The sequence below is a fragment of the Oncorhynchus masou genome, chromosome 33 (genome assembly GCF_036934945.1).
Source record: "Oncorhynchus masou masou isolate Uvic2021 chromosome 33, UVic_Omas_1.1, whole genome shotgun sequence".
Taxonomy (NCBI): Eukaryota; Metazoa; Chordata; class Actinopteri; order Salmoniformes; family Salmonidae; genus Oncorhynchus; species Oncorhynchus masou.
Genome location: NC_088244.1, coordinates 37,547,734 through 37,565,028, shown reverse-complemented (window position 1 = coordinate 37,565,028; position 17,295 = coordinate 37,547,734). Strand labels below are relative to the sequence as shown.

At 48.9% G+C, this 17,295-nt stretch overlaps 1 protein-coding gene and 1 pseudogene across 2 annotated transcripts; one reads left to right on the top strand and one right to left on the bottom strand.

The window, feature by feature from the left end:
• LOC135528469 (low-density lipoprotein receptor-related protein 1-like) overlaps positions 1 to 17,295 on the bottom strand; it is a 155,764-nt pseudogene that overhangs the window by 41,028 nt on the left and 97,441 nt on the right.
• LOC135528481 (delta-type opioid receptor-like) lies at positions 1,673 to 4,202 on the top strand. 2 transcript variants are annotated; one of them, XM_064957592.1, is made up of 6 exons: positions 1,673 to 2,134; positions 2,404 to 2,549; positions 2,713 to 2,849; positions 3,048 to 3,443; positions 3,569 to 3,650; positions 3,742 to 4,202. In XM_064957592.1, exons 1-6 carry the CDS (start codon positions 2,097 to 2,099, stop codon positions 4,008 to 4,010), a joined length of 1,068 nt encoding a protein of 355 aa, XP_064813664.1. In that variant the 5' UTR covers positions 1,673 to 2,096; the 3' UTR covers positions 4,011 to 4,202. The 2 variants fall into 2 exon arrangements, with proteins under 2 accessions (XP_064813664.1, XP_064813663.1); XM_064957591.1 differs by having other exon boundaries at positions 1,673 to 2,549.

Genomic DNA, 17,295 nt, shown 5'->3' with positions numbered 1-17,295 from the left:
TAAATCATGAATTATCATTAAATGATGGAATAGGTTGCAAGCATGGTCAACTTTCCAGGAAGGTAGTTGTTAAATGGCAATGGGAAAGGTTCTTATATGGGCATGTCCATCCAAATCAGCTGTCGAATGGAAAAAAGCTGTGAGGAGAAAGAGAGAGAGGGGAGAGAGACAGAGGCGAGAAAAGAGAGAAGAAAGGAGAAAAGAAAGGAGAAAGAAATGACGAGAAAAGAGAAAGAATAGAGAAAAGAAAGGAGGAAAGAAATGACAGGAAGAGAGAGAGAAGAAAGGACAAATGGTACAGTGCTGCGAGTGAATGACCTTGCCATGCCTGCTGTTTGGTATCATCCTGTCATTTCATGGCTGACTGCCTGCACACACACCGCTCCTCTCTCCACAGACCCTGTTATGCATGGTGACTCGTTATCCAGGAAGAAAATGTGAAAAAGACACCGCCAGAAAGCGTGCGCGCGCACACACACACACACACACACACACACACACACACACACACACCTTCTCCCTCTACAGTTTCCATTTCAGGATACTGTAACCCTTTTCTGACTCAAGTAGCTGTGTGACACCCGACAGAGGAGAGGTCACCCAAACACAATCCCCTGTAAAAACTCTTTCAAGGGTCACCCCTTATGGGCTTTTCTCAGGGTTCCCCAGTATCTGCTGGCGTCACGCCACGGTCCATTTTTACGACAGCAACTGCTCAATAATAAAAGCCTGGACACTCCATGTAACTGTTTGCTCATGGTCAAAAGTCAACAACGAGTTCTTTTTCTCCCAGGTGTTTAAGGTGGACGGAGGAGGGCTGGAAATCTTTGTGCTCCTAAAGACAAGCAGTCAAACTGTAGTAGAGAGGGACGACAGCAAGAACAGGCAAAACATCCCTGCACAGCAGAGGCCAGCGTTTAAAGCCAACCAACCAGAACTCTACTAAGTTGGCGTCCAAGCCACAGTCGATATTCTCCATCCTTGAAATTCCTAGTGACAAGGGCAGACAAAAAGGAGGATGTTGGCCAGGACGCTAGCAAACAACTGGTTAATCAGTAAAGCTATACAAATGTGATGTACCTGCCAGGGTTAGTGTGTTCTGAACCATTCTGCTGTTACTTATAAATCAGAAACACCTCTGTGACTCCCCCCCCCCCTCCCCGCTCCTATCTCAGCCCCTGTTCAAACAGTAGTTAAACGAGAAGCGGGCTGTTACAGCACTGGCAACATTACCTATCCGACAGACGGACAGGGAGTATCGTTCTCAAGAACAACAAAGCCCTCTCTTCACCCCCCCCCCCCCCCATCTTTATTGTGTCCTCTTTTTATCTAGTCTTCGTTCCTTCTCTGGCGTTCCTGGTTGTTCCGCCTCTCCTCTAGCTACCCGAGGAATCTGAATCTGTGGCCAGGCCGGCAGGAGAGCTGAAGGAACCTCATAATGGACGACGACACCACAGGCACCGCAGCGAGGCACTTAGCTTCAAGTAGAATCGACTGCTTTTAAATGGCACCTGAGACGACAGGCAGCGGCAGCCACTCCTTTGTATTATAGAGTTGCTTGGTTTCAACAAATCAATGCAACATTAAAGGAAGAGACTGCATAGACATTTTTATTTTTTAATCACCAACTTCTTTGGGGGAGGGGGGGGGGGTTGCTGATATGGAACACAGGCAGTTGCAGCCAGCGTCAGGGATGGACACCTCTCACAATGTCATAGTCTCTAAGAAGAAGTGTTTGTGTGCAAACTTGGATCATTAAAACTTGTTTTGGAAGTCTGGAGTGCACTACTACGCCCCTGGTTCTCCGAGATTGTAGTCTTGTTGGGTGTTCTGGCCAGAGACCGTAGAAACTAAACAACAGAAATCGATGCGGCATTCTTGTCAAATAGAAAGCGGCCGGACAAAGATTGTCACATCGTCTCAGCTGTGGAAACATAAAGGAATCTCAACTGCATTCGAGACAAGGAAGAACCGCCTAGACACCAATGCATTGTTCACACGCTCCTAAGCATGAAAGACCTCAACTGCTCAGTTAGCTGCTGCCTGTCAACGGGAACGTGTCGGTGAACCTGTCAGTCGTCGTGTTGGAAGTGCCAATGTGGTTACGAGTGATAAGGTTTTACAGTAGCAGAGGGTACGTTGGGAGGAGGGGCGTTGGGGACGAGTGTCAGAGACAGTGTTACTGTTATGTCACCTATTATTAGACAGTAGTTATAAAGACTATCAAGATTAGTGATAATTAGTAGTCTGTTATATCAGCGCCGCCGTGTGTGTGTGTGTGTGTGTGTGTGTGTGTGTCTATGGAGGACAGAATTAGAATAGAATTCAAATTTGCTTGGCAACAAAGAGCTGTGGTGAAATGCTGCTGATGAACAATAGTGATGTGGGAGCTTTGTGTAACAGTAGTAGTGGTGGGGGCCAGGGCAATGGGACAGACGGGACCGAGATGACGAAGTTGTTGGTGCCCATGCTGGACGGCCTCATCCTGGTGACAGGCCTGGCGGGCCACTGCCTAGTCATCTCCATCCTGGCCGGCCGCAGGAGGCGAGGTGATTGATAGATTTTTGGGGTACAAATTTTGTACAGTCAGAAAGTCTTACATTTTTTAATTTTTTTTTATGTTTTAAGTACAAAAGCAAAAATAGCCCCAGAGACACATTGAAAGCGTGAAAAAATAAATAATAATTTGTTCCACCGTGGTCGTGTGTGTAGGTGGAAAGCCTCCTCATGGGACAGACACCCTGCTGCTGGCTCTGAGTGCTGCTGACCTGCTGCTGTTGCTCTGCCTACCCTTCCACACCGCGGCCATCGCCCTGGGCTCCTGGCCCTTCGGCAGCTTCCTCTGCAAGGTCCTTCATCCCTCCATCTTTTCATTCTTTGACTAGGGATATACTTTATTTATTTTTATGTACTTCCTTACTGAGAGCTTCAACAGTATTTTTTATGTACTTCCTTACTTAGAGCTTCAACAGTATTTTTAGGATCATGTTGTATAGTGCCTTGGGTATGAGAAATACGCTCTACAATTGTGTTATGCTGATTATTAGGTCGTCAGCTTCCTGGGCGTGGCCTGTTCTTCCGCCTCAGTCTTCACGCTGGCTGCGCTCGCCGTGACCCGCTACCTGACTGTGGTCCACCCCGCCTGGTCCTTCCGCTCTCGCATGCACAGCCGCCTCAAACTGACCGTGGCGCTCCTCTGGGTTCCCGCCGTAGCCCTGGCAGCTCCGCAGTTTGCTTTCCGCACGGTGGCGGTGTCCAGCGCGTTACACTGCTTCGCCTTCCTGGGCGGCCTCAGTCAGCTGGTGTACAGCACGGCGTTGTTCCTGTTTGCCTTCGCGATACCATTGGGGGTTATTGTGATGATGTACGCCAAGATCTACTGCTTCCTGCGCCAGACGAGAGTGTCGGGACGTGCCCCCCAGCTGGAGCGCTACCAAAGCCAGGTAACCTGACCAAGGTGGCCGCCGTCCTGTCGTCATGTTGCCGGGATATCCGTGATCCATTCTAGTGTCGTTTCTAGTTTTACCTCCATGTATTCTAATGTTCTGTTTACTTCTGTGACCCACAGGTGACCCACACGTCAGCGCTGTTGGTGCTGGTCTTCACCCTCTGCTGGCTGCCCTCCTACGGCCTCATGTTCTCCCTCTTGGGTACCACAATAATCTGTTGTATTGTCTTTTCAATTGTTGTAATATTGTGGACTGGATTAAACTTCTATCCCTCTCGCTCTCTCCCTCACAGGGGTCAAGATCTCTGGTGTCTCCAGCTACCGCTCCGTAGCAATCTTCATCCGCCTACTGGCGTCTTCAGCCGCGGTGGTTAACCCCGTCCTCTACGTGTTCATGTCCAATAAGTTCAGGAGGGATCTGATGGACTTGGGCCAGGAGAGATGGGAGGGTTGCAGGGGGTGTACGGCAGGGTGCCCGGGGGTGTTCAGGGGCAGGGACATGGTGCGACCCTTCAACCCTGTGGAGCTGGATACGCCAACACTACCCTTACCCGGATTCTAAGGGTTACTATGAAAGGTCTATGGACATTCTGTGGATACTTAACAGATATTCTGTAGAGCTTTAATGACCCTCTATGGACACTATGAACTTTCTATGGTTCATTTAAGGACCACTATGGACCCTACTTTGGACAGTGGGGCAACATGTTTGATTTGAATAAGATCGGTCTTACAACCTCATTTCAATAAACACAATTACCTCAGCTGAGGCCATTTGCTTCTTCCTGTTTTTTAATAGCACAAGCGGATTAAAAACCCACACGTGTACAAGTGCGTGAACGCCCAGCTAAAACAGCCAATTCCACGCGATCCTCCGTTGAGAGGATCCGCCAGAATGTTTTGCCTCTTGCGGACAGCGGAACATGACTACGTCAAAGTTAATACTCACTCTCCACCACCGTCTTGAGGTCGGATCCGTCATCGTTGATCTGCTGGATGTTTCCAAAGTGGATGTCACTGAAGAAGATCCGATTGGCTCCCCTCCCCCCTCCCCCGCGGGAGTCAAAGGTCAGAGCGATGACGTTTTTCATGTGCTCCGGGTCCTCGAAGGGCTTGATGGGGGCGTTCAGGTTGGTCTCGTCTGACAGGTGGATGCTCTTCAGAATGGTCCGCTCCGAGTAGAGCAGGTAGCTGTCGTAGTCGCGGCAGCCGCGGCCGTCCTCGGCCAGCATGCCGTGTGCGCAGGCGCACGTTCGCTCCCCGTTGCCGCGGTACAGGCAGAGCTGTTCGCAGCCGCCGTTGTTGTCTTTACAGACGTTGGTGCCTGAGGGAGAGCACACGCACGTCAGTCTCATAGTCACATCAGTCTCACACAACTTAAAACAAGCACACCAGGGTTAGAGGGAATTCCATTTCAGACAATCCAGGAAGGGAATTAAAAATCCTTGTTCAAAATAACTGCTCCTTTTGATTCACTTTTCATTTGAAGTGTCAATTAAAACTCCCGCGTGGGACCGATTTAAAATGAAATGGATCCCAACCCTGCCACACATGTTCTCTGTGGGTTTCGCTTAGGGGTTAAAAGTCCTTACCTTGTTGCCGGTCCCTGTTGAAGACCTTGATGTCCTTTAGTTGTACACCGATGCCGGTCCTCAGATACACATATTCCGTAGCGTTGTCTTTGTTGCCTCTCTTGATGGAACCGTTGGCGTGAGTCCTGGTCCGACACGGCAAACAAAACACAAATTCTATTAAACGACATTCACACCATGGGAATCGAAGTCTGGTAAATGGCAGGACGGCAAAACAATGTGGGGAAACTGTTCGTCTATGGCCTACGCTCCTTAAAAATCAGGCATACCGTAGCAGGTAAATCAGGCATACCGTAGCAGGTAAATCAGGCATACCGTAGCAGGTAAATCAGGCATACCGTAGCAGGTAAATCAGGCATACCGTAGCAGGTAAATCAGGCATACCGTAGCAGGTAAATCAGGCATACCGTAGCAGGTAAATCAGGCATACCGTAGCAGGTAAATCAGGCATACCGTAGCAGGGTAGCATATTAAAGGGTTAAATTGAGACCGAGGAGGTGACGGGGATAGGGCAGCAGGGAGCTCACCTGTCGCTCCAGTAGATGTAGCCCTCGAAGACAGACACAGCGAACATGTCCATGTTGTTGTTAACCAGCACCACCTCTCGGTTCTCTCCCGTCTCCAGGTTGATGCGCTCGATCCGGTCGGTCCGCGCGTCACACCAGTACAACAGCCCCTCCTACACACACAATCAGACAAATACTCAAACCGGTTTCTATAAAAGGAAAAAGCGCTGGGTGTGCGTGAATCTGAAAGATGGATGCGCGCGCGTGTATGTGTGTGTCTGTGTGTGTGTGGACTGTACCCTGTAGTCGATGGAGATTCCGTTGGGCCACATGATGCTGGAGTTGACCAGGACTAATCTCTGAGAGCCATCCAGACGGGCCCTCTCTATACGGGGGACCTGGCCCCACTCTGTCCAGAACAGATACCTGCAGACACACACACACACGCAGACACACAGACACAGACACACGCAGACACAAACACACGCAGACACAAACACACGCAGACACACACACACACACGCAGACACAAACGCACGCAGACACAAACGCACGCAGACACACACGCACGCAGACACACACGCACACACACGCAGACACACACACACACACGCAGACATGCAGACACACACACACACACACACACAGACACACACACAGACACACACACACACAGACACACACACACACACACACACACACACACAGACAGACACACACAGACAGACACACACAGACAGACACACACACACAGACAGACACACACACGCAGACACACACGCAGACACACGCAGACACACACGCAGACACACGCAGACACACACGCAGACACACGCAGACACACGCAGACACACGCAGACACACGCAGACACACGCAGACACATATGAGTTTGAAGGCAAAAATTTACAGTTTCCCCATCATATGACAAGCTACTGCCTGTAATTATTAATCAAAATGCAAACATAACTGGTTGCTGGACTAATAACAACCTATAAGTAACCATGTTGAGACACACAGAGCACTACGGTACACAGACACCCAATCCCTAGTCCCAGCCCCAACTACATACCCTTTCTCTGGGTGCACAGTGATGGCGCGGGGCTTGTCCAAGCCCTGGGAGATGACCACATAGCAGAAGGATCCATTGAGTCTGGCCACCTCGATGACGTCAAAGCCCTGGTCCGTCCAGTAGATGTTACCTGACAGGGGGAGGATGGGAAGAGTCAGTGTGTGTGTGCGTGTCCCTGCGTGTGTATGTGGTTGCGGTTCCGGTTGTTCTCTGACCTGCGATCCAGTCCACAGTGATGCCCTCCACCCTGCCGATGCCGTTGGTCACCACGTCTTCCCGCCACGTCTGGTCTCTCTTCGCTCGGCTGATGGTGCTCAGTCCCATGTCCACCCAGTAGATCGTGTCATTTTCTACGAGACAGAAGTGATGACCGTTCGTAACCGGATACAATAATCATTACCGTTAGCAAAATAAAGTCCTACTAAAATTGATAGCCTAGCAGTTAAGAGCATTGACACCGTAACCAAAAGGTTGCCGGTTCGAATCCCAGAACGACTAAGAGGGGGGGGGGGGGGGACTGCCGCAACCCTAATTGCTCTGGATAATATTTGTTACTTGGAAGACCGTAGGCAGGTAGAGGTTAGAAACAGTTTGGGGAACATCTTTGCAGTACGGTTGGCGTGACGACACATTAGCACACAGGTGACTTGATGCTCAAACCAAAACTCCTGTTTCGAGATTTTGGTAGGCCCACAGCAGTACACTCACCGGCGTGGAAGTCGATGCCCACAGCCAGCGAGGTGCCAGACACGGGCACCAGGGCATCAGATTTGTCAGACGGGTCCAGGGGGATTCCTCGAATTCCCTCATGTACCGAGTAGAGCAGGAAGGAGCCCATACCTGGAGGGGGAGGACAGAAAGTTAAACGCTGCTGTTACAGTAGGATTTCTCTGTATATTCTACACGGCAAGGCCATATTAGAGGATGAGGTGCTTCTATATCCACGACTCTCCAAGCGCCTGTGACCCTTTGAATCCCTTTGCGACGTACCGTGATTTGTGGATTTGAATAAAGTGTTTAAAAATGTGTGTGTGTGCGTGTGTGTGTGCGGTCTCTTACCCTCGCAGGACTGCTGTCCACTCTTAAGGCTGTAGCCTGCAGTACACATACAGGCTCTGGTGCTAGAGGAGGTGGGCAGGCACAGCTGGGAACAGTCTCCATTGTTATTACTGCACAGGTTGATGCCTGGGACAACAGAGGGGGAACAAAAATACAGCCAAACAATAATGAAAACTCACTTAAAAAAAAAAAAAAAAAAAAACACCATTGTTGTTTCTCGTTCGTTAACTTGTCGGCGCTTCGACCGGGTAAGTCGGCGTCCTACCTGCACCTGTCTGCAGGCTCTCGTTGTATATTCTCATGTGCATCATAGGAGAGGTGTTGTTACGCAGCACCTTCCAGTTCCCGCCGTCACTCTTATCACACGTCCCCATCTGGTCTGTCCCCTGGTCGGCCCACCACAGCTTGTCACCTAGACACACAGCATAGACATTCAGTACCACACGCACACAATGGTTTAAAATGGGTGTGTCACACGACGTTCCAGAGTTTTCCCTGATTCCATATCCCCCCCCCCTCCCCCGAGGGCAGAAACAAATGCGATTGGTTAAGTTGAGACAAGAAAGGTGATTGCTTAAAGTTAGGCAAATAATGTTAATGGGCAATAAAGCTTTTTCGGATTCAAACTGCATTTAATTCCAGACTCGACAGACACAATAGACAAACGAATTACAACCCAAAAAAAAAACAACGGTTTCACAGATAACACTAACACAGTAGCTAACCCACAGGGCAACGCGAATTATAAGGAACTCATTTCAGCCAAGCGTAGCTCGTTTCCGCCTTACCCATGATGGCCAGAGCGGACGCCTTGGTCAGCCTGCCTGGTTTGACCCCGCCCAGGACCTCCAGGCCTGAGCCGTCCATCTGACAGCGGCTGATGGTGCCGTTCCCTGAGCTGACCCAGTACAGCTGCTCACGGTCGTAGTCTATAGAAAGGCCTATAGGACATAGTTAGCACAACACGATCCCAGTCAGACCTCTCTCGTTCACTCACGCAGCCTTCGTCATAGTCTTCAGACAGATCTGAAGGGGACAAACGGGACTATAGAAAGGTATAGTCTATAGAAAGGCCTGGCAGGGACAGAAAGGGGACATATAACTACACCCACATTCTCTGACTGCTCCAAAATGCTGTCGGTAGTTGGAAACAGGTACTTTTTACCATTGAAGAACATAACACTGAAACCATTCAAACGGATGCAGCCTAATGGTTTGCTTGTTCATCAGGAAAGGCCTAACAGTAACTAATCCAGACCTATCCTGAAGGGAACAAACCGTACACAACGGGGTCGTTTCTTGGGACACAGATTAAGCGCAAGAGAAACTGACAAACTGAATTGTTTTCACGGAGGACTTGAATTGTGAGGTTGAATTGTGAGGGTGACCACCCAATTTCTTTTCATTATGAGCTAAATCTATTGGTTGTCGACACAAAATTGTGAAGAAAATGTGGTGATCTATTTAATAAGCACAGGAGACCAGCAAAATGGATAAAGTAGTGAGGCGGTATAGCAGGAACAGCGGCATCTAGTGGTCAAACACGGTACTGTCACATTAACTTACGGTAAACAATGCAAGCGACTTCGATGACTCATTTCTCTGAACAGGGCGGGAAAAAAACATGACATGGTACGGAGAAACAATACTCACACACTCAAGCACGCACTCACACTGACTCTCACTTTTTCCCCACTTGCTCAGCATTGTTGAACACTAGCGTGTTAGTGTTCACCCACTCACCCACAGGGCCCTTTTGATTGGTGAAGAGCATGGTACGGTTACTGCCATCCATGTTGGCCATACTGATGTTGTCCCCATCAGTCCAGTACATCTTTCTGCAGAAGGACAAACACATGACCCGTTGTTACGCGTTAAGCTTGGTTTGACGGTCACTGAAACCACCGTGACAACATCAACGTTCTTTTGCTGTCGTCGTGTTATTCGAAACCTTCCTTCCTACTCCAGTGTGTGTCCGTGTGTGTGTGTGTGTGTGTGTGTGTGTGTGTGTGTGTGTGTGTGTGTGTGTGTGTGTGTGTGTGTGTGTGTGTGTGTGTACTCACCCCAGTATAGGGTGCAGGACCAGACAGTGGGGTTTGTCAAGGCCCTGGATAATAGCGTTCTTAAAGGATCCGTCCAGTCTGGCCACGTTGATCTGCTTCTTATTGGCATCATAGCTGGTCCAGAACAGGTTCCTAGACACCCAGTCTACTGCCAGACCATGGGCGTTGGGCAGGTCTGAAAAAAAAACAAGCACACATACAGGCAAATTTAACTAAACCACTAACGACAGGTAACTAACTGCCAGCATGAAGGAAACACTTGAGTAAACGAAGGATACAAAGTATATTGAAAGCAGGTGCTTCCACACAGGTGTGGTTCCTGAGTTAATTAAGCAGTTAACATCCCATCATGCTTAGGGTCGTGGATAAAAATGCCCAGCCGCCCATTATTTTGGCTACCATGGCTAGAAGAAGAGATCTCAGTGTGTGTGTGTGTGTGTGTGTGTGTGTGTGTGGTCTCAGTCAACCAGATCTCAACCCAATTGAACACTTATGGGAGATTCTGGAGTGGCGCCTGAGACAGTGTTTTCTACCACCATCAACAAAACACCAAATGATTGAATTTATTGTGTATGAATGGTGTCGCATCCCTCCAATAAAGTTCCAGACACTTGTAGAATCAATGCCAAAGCGCATCGAAGCTGTTCTGTCTCGTGGTGCCCCAACGCCCTATTAAGACACTGTTGGTGTTTCCTTTATTTTGGCAGTTACCTATAGATTCAATAAACAAATTAGCATTAGAGTATTTGAAAGAGCGGTCGTCCTACCAGCAGACACCACGGTCTCCACTCCGGTGCCGTTGATGAAGGCTCTCTTGATGGTCTGGGTTCGCACGTCTGACCAGTAGATCCGGTGCTCCACGGCATCATAGTCCACCACGGTCACGTTGTCTATGTCTGGCACGGTGAAGGAGATGATGTAGTTATAGTAGGGGTTGTCTATGTCCACTCCCCTGATCTCTATCTGACGGGCATACAGCAGGAACTGGCGAGACTCTGGAGAGAGAATGGAAGAGACAAGGGGGGGGGGGGCAGGGGAAGGGTTACGATCCAGAAACCACAAAAAGCAGTATTTGAGCATATCCAAGAGCGGCTGAACTAAAAACCAAGCTATTCTCATTAGTAAGACAGTCGGCCGATTGGGTGTTTCTAAATTACAGCAAATGTCGACCCATTGGTCACCATTCAGCCCTCTGAGAGAGTGTGTGTGTGTGTGTGTGTGTGTGTGTGTGTGTGTGTGTTCCTACCTTTGCAGGTGCGTTTGTCAGCCTGCAGCTTCATGAGGTGAGGACAGGCACAGGAGAACGTCTGGTTGAAGTTGATCAGACACAGGTGAGAACAGGGGCTCTGCTCATCAGAGGTGGCACAAGGGTTAGGAGCTGAGGGAGAGAGAGGACCAAGAAATGTTTAAATGAAAGAGTTCTGGGTCCATTGCGACCATGTTCCATCGACTCGATTCTCATTCAATTTCGACCAAGGCAAATGTAATGAGAAAGAAATATAAAATAAAAAATAAAGCTATTATTTGATTCAATGACTAAAACACTTCCATCACAGAGCATCGCACTGGAGACTGAGTGAAGGGAGCGGTCGGCAGATAGGGATCGAGTAATAGAGGGAGCAGAGGACAGAGCGAGACACGGATAGGGATCGAGCCAGACATCGTCAGGCATGGTTTGTTTCCCCATCGGTGTCAGAGGGACTGGGGGAAGCTGTCAATCAACTGGCCAGTGAGACCTCAGCTCTGTTTTCCTAGGCCTCAGATCAGGGCCCGTATCCAGAAAGCATCTCAGAGTAACAGCCTGTAAGTCCAGTCTGAAAGGCAAAATACTGCAGTGGGGGGCCTTTATGATCCACAGTGTGTGTGTGTGTGTGTGTGTCTACAAGGTGTTAGAAACTATGCTACGTCTTGTAGAACATGAAGGCAACGCATCACACAGTAGTGACGGTTAGGCGTCCCAGAGGATGGGTGTGTTTGGGTTCAGGAGGTCTGGAGTGTACCTCTCTGCAGTCCTGCCTTTTGGTGTGTCACTGTCCAGTTAGCAGTGAGAGACAGCTGGGAAGTGTGGGGTGGCTTGTTTGTGTCCACGTTGGTGTGTGCGTGCCACCTACCTTGGGGCTGTCTGGAGGGATGGTACACCTGCAGGTCGAAGGGTTGTGTGTTGGTGCGTTGGACCACGGTTACGTTGTTGCCGGTCCACTTGTTGGCCTTGGCCAGGGTGTTGGTCCTCCAGTCTGTCCAGTACACCTCTCCTCCGTACATGGTGACCGCAAAGGGGTGGGACAGGTACTCATGACCCCTCAGAACCTCGATCAGACCAGAGCCGTCATACAGAGCAGAGTAGATGGCATCAGACCTGGGGAGAGTGCATCTGGGTGAGTGTGTGTGTGTGTGTGTGTGTGTGTGTGTGTGTGTGTGTGTGTGTGTGTGTGTGTGTGTGTGTGTGTGTGTGTGTGTGTGTGTGTGTGTGTGTGTGGGTGCGCGCGGTAAGGAGAGCAACAGTACCTGGCGTCGATCCATACAATACGTCTCTCCATGTAGTCCACAGTCAGTCCGTTGGGCCAGCCACCGCTGCCAGTCTCTCTGTGGATGGTCCTCCTGGCCTCACCGCTCATAGATGCTGCCTCGATCCTGGGCAGACTGGCATCCCAGTCCGTCCAGAACAGAATACTGACAACAGAGGAAGACAGCGAGAACAAAAAAGGGAGAGAGAGACAAATTCATGAATATTCAGCAGTAGTCATTCACAGTGTCTGAATATGTGAAGGGGGACTATCTATATATATATATTTTACAGTTATATACATAAGTTATTTCAGAGTACCATTGCTTGTATTTGATCTACTATTTCCAGTTCTATAGTATCTGCGGTATGGTATCGGTCACCGTGTTGGTTTAATGGTTTCATTCTCACCCGTCTCGGGGGTCCAGGGCGATGGCCCGGGGGTGCTCCACCTCTCCAGCCAGCAGAGTGGTCCTCATGGTTCCGTCCAGCTTGGCCACCTCGATCTGGTCCAGGTTGCTCTCCACCCAGTAGATGTTCCCTGCTATCCAGTCCACAGCCAGACCCTCTGGAGTGGCCAGGCCATACTGGATCACCACCTCGAAGGTGGTCAGAGCTGGGAGGGAGGACAGGGGTCGGAGGGAGAGGGATGGGAGATGGCTGGGTTAAGGCCTTGCATTTGGGAAATTCTAGATTTGTTTGACACCCCCATCACTGACCTCAACACACAGACAAAAACTAGTAAGACGGAAATGGGTAATAACCTGAACGGATAGGTCAAACTCCTCTCTTATAATGGACGTGACAGAAATGGGACACAGTGGACCAGGCCATATTAAACGGGGCAATATTTGCTGGCGTAATACAACACGTCTGTCTAGCTCATGGCAAAGGACAGCAGTTACAGACTAACTCTATCCAGCAGCGCACCCACTTTGCTGTAACAAACCGCTGACAAACTGAGCGGACTGTTTGGAGTTCCTTCTCTGTGGAACCTGAATCAGGTCAGTGGCATGGCACTGCTTACCACTGTGGGATTTCGAGCAACAATTTGCTAACAATGGCAGAACGAAGGTGGTGACTTCTGGGAAACTTTTGAGAGAAAACCCACCTACGCGCGCGCGCGCGCACAGACACACACAGTTCCCGGAAAAACCTGGCACCCCGATGAAAGCAATGCAGTAATGGTGGACAGCTGATGAATCTGTGGAGTCCTTCACATGGCCTTCCAACAGTCATTAGATTACAGCATGAGAGGGAGAGGGCCTCTTCACAGCTTGGTTGTTGTTATACTGCTGGAACCACAGTTGGCTTGCCTGGGGAGGGTGGGGAGGCTGTGTATGTGTGTGTCTGTGTGTGTAGGGAGGAAACCTTTTGTTGTTGTTGTTGTTGTTGGCATGTTTGACCCTGTGGCAAAACCAGCATCGCAAAGTTTTTTTTCCATGGCAAAAATGAAAACACGAAGCATCGCAAACTCTTTGGTCCTTTAAAAAAAAAAACCTGCTGTTTGGGAAAATATTGTGCTCTATGTCTTGGAAAACAAACGTGTCCTCCGGATGACACCATGATGTTTGTTTCCAACATTACGGCCGTTTTCCTAAAGAAGTTAAATCCGTTCATTTGTTCCCTTTGCCACGATACTATGGCGATCCCGCTTTTGTCCCGGCCCTACAACTAAACACGGAAAGATCTTAAATCAGCTTCTGCTGATTTATGGTGGAGGGAGGGTTGTTTTTAAGAGGGTTAGAGGCGTGGGAGGGGGCCTGGGAACAGGGACTAATGGAATATGCTGGTTCCTACGCTACACCACAGTATGTGTGTCTGTTGCTCTGCCCCAGGGTGGCTGCAGTCACGCAAAGGAGTGGTGAGACAGATTTGAAGAGACAAAGCCTTCCGTCGTTCTCTCTCTCTGTGTGTGTGTGTGTGTGTGTGTGTGTGTGTGTGTGTGTGTGTGTGTGTGTGTGTGTGTGTGTGTGTGTGTGTGTGTCTGGATTTCTTCTGTGGGATTCTGGGAACACACCCTTGATTGGCCAACAGACCTGGGGTTGGGGTGGTAGGGGTTTGAGGTTGGGACATTGGGGGGAGAACACGGGCCAGCTGTGACCTGTCTGGGGGATTTATGCTGGGGACATTAATATATATCTAGACTAGATTTGACAGGCGATGCTACCCTGAGACAACACTGTTGTACGGGGGAAGTACATTCAGAGAAAGTGCAAACTTTGTAACTCATTTCTGTTTGTCCTCAGACTAAAGAGGAAACAAAACGGTTCTTTCTATTCAATTTCCAGACGCTTTCTAATTCGAAGCCATTTCTATGTTGGCTGACGCGAGACCAAGCAGACTTGCCGACACATTAGTGATGGGTTTTCCAGAAAGATCTCCTGCCACCACCCTGGTCTCTGTGTGACAGCAGTCATCGTCACAGCATATCTTTTAAGATCCCCGTTCTTTTGTTTTGTCGCTGTCCCCTGATCCATTGATATTTGGATTTCAGTTTGTATCGACTGTCACGTCATGGGCTCTATTTTAACCAACCCAACAGTAAACCTAAGCTAAGGCGGTACTGCTTTAGGTTCTAAATGTTTTCACTATTACAATTCAAATCGGCGCACTTGCAGGCATTGGCGTGGAAGGGCAGGGTTTTGCCGAGTAAACACGGCCTGGGTGTGTCGAGGCTTGGCCCTTTAGAATGTGCTCCACGACAAAATATGTGGTTGCGTCAAGGTTGTGCATTTACACTATTTTATGTGTTGCCTGGGAATCAACTCCAATTCCAATGTTAGTCCGTCGTACTTTGTTCAACAGCTTACAGAAACAAACATGTCGACTATCCCATCTTTGCTAAATAGGTTAACTTAGAACAAGGTGGACTGCAGATGTGTTTCAGTAATTGCACGGCTTCAATAGCATTCACACGGACATAGAAGCCAGGCCTAATGTAAATATGGCTGAGCACGGATTAAAGACGTTATTGATGAGGCCTAAAAAGAGAACAAATAATACAATTCTAATCAAATTCTTGTTTTAAAATAGGCTGTGTCACACTTACAGGCCCTATCATTTCTCCCTGTGGGTACATAGTATTCAAGGAACGCAGATTATGGAGGGTTATACGCGCATCCACATTTTTCTCAGGAGCTGGACAAAGATCCAACGTAAAAGAGAAAGGGAGAACGTCCGCTCATCGTGATACTGCTCCCCAATAGGCCTATGTTTTCTGAACATAAAATCGGGAGACTATTTTACAGATCAGATCGCATTCACACGTCCACAGAAGTTCAAGCGCTCTAAGGACGTTGTTGCCACCAAACTAGGAAGGTGAATCATTCTAACGCAATTCAACGAAAAACAAGGAATCTTTAAAAAAAAAGTTTTTTTTATTTTTTAAACAACAATAAATAAATGTCAAATGGTAAATGATACCATAAAACTCCCAGGGGAAAAATAATTGCCGTTGAACCAGCCTTCGATACAGTAGGCTTAGGGAGGGCTTGGGCTTTGAACCTACGAAACAGAAAAACAAGCAATTCGTACAGCTGGCGGATAACCTCTGAATACGAAGTCCACCGGTATTCACGAGGTTCTCGTCTCTCGTTTCATGACGGGCCATGGACACGTAGCCAACATCACGGAAGGGGGTCTTCAGGCACTTCCAAAACAGGACCTGCACGGCTAAAATAAATGTGGGCCTGCCTAAAATGCTGTAGTTAAAAAAAAGGGAATGTCGGCTCACTCTTTTACTCCTCTCAAAACGTGATATTTTAATAAAGCTTTGGTGATTTAGAGTTATTGCCAAGCGGTCTCAGGAGCCAATCCCTTTAATTGACAGTCTAGACTACTTTAACGGATACATTGGGCAGACAAGAGAAGGGCCTTAATTGAGGAGGGGAGGCTATGCTTGGTTTTTAATACTATAAAATGAAACGTGGGGGAAAAAGACATCCGTTGTTTTAATGTTTCGAAATAGGAAGTATACAAGTACAAAACACACAATAGGCTTCACTTGTTCCATGTTCATATGGGCAGTGTGCGTCACGGCTGGGTAAGCAGAGCTTCCACTGTCACAATTAATGTCATAACAAACTGGTAAATTGCCAAAACCTGGAGTTTAGGGCTGGAAAATACCTGTGCGGCAGTTTCTACACGAAACAATTGCTGACACCAGCCGGGGGGAAAAAAAGAGCCAAATGAGTGTAATAAGTTGAATAAACTCCCCCTCACCTCCGTTCTCGGACAGTTTCCCGCGGTAGATCTTGTCCTCCACCACGTCGGTCCAGTAGAGGGTGTTCTGGCTGAGGTGGAAGTCCAGAGCAATGGTGTTCCTCAGGTTAGGCACCAGCACGCTGAACTCTCCCTTGTGGAGGTCAATACGACGGATCTCATGGCGATTGGAGAAGATGATGAACGGCTTGAAGGGGTCTGGGGGGGGGGGGGGGGGGGGTAGAGAAATATGGGATATGGAAGGGATCATATAGGGGCCATGGAGATTGTCCTTGTTAGGTCACATAGTCTTAATCGTGGTCTCCGTTCTTATGGTAGATATACCCAGAGCTCAATATTTACAAAACGCCGGTTCTCATCGGATGGCCAACAAGATTATATATCCATTTTCTACCTCTCTACTACCTTCTCCCCTCTCTCTGACCTTTCACCCTCTCCTCTGCTCACCAGTGCTCTTGCAGCTCTCCATATCGGTCTCCAGCTCCCAGCCCTCGTAGCAGGAACACTTGACACTGCTCTTCTCTTGCTCACACTTCTGGCTGCACTTGAGGTGCTTGGCGCAGAGGTTCATGATGTGGCAGGTCTTGTTGTCGGCGCCCAGCTCCATGCCCAGGGGGCAGGAACACATGAAGCCCTCCCCAGGGATGATGGAGCAGTTGTGGCTGCAGCCGCCGTTGTCTATGGAGCACAGGTCTGTGGAAAGGGTGGCGAGTAGAGAGAAGAGGAGAGGAGGAATCATAGAGATGTGTGGTTTGAGGCAATTCCTACCTTGGCCAAGGTGGTGTAGCTATGGGTAGGGAGAGTGAGCGAGTGTGTGTGTGTGTGTGTGT

Bases quoted from the DNA above. Each gene is read 5' to 3' on its own strand.
- LOC135528481 (XM_064957591.1), top strand. From the start codon at position 2,360: ATGCTGCTGATGAACAATAGTGATGTGGGAGCTTTGTGTAACAGTAGT. The intron at 2,850-3,047 runs GTCCTTCATCCC...GCTGATTATTAG, and splicing joins TCGGCAGCTTCCTCTGCAAG to GTCGTCAGCTTCCTGGGCGT. The intron at 3,651-3,741 runs GTACCACAATAA...TCTCCCTCACAG, and splicing joins CCTCATGTTCTCCCTCTTGG to GGGTCAAGATCTCTGGTGTC.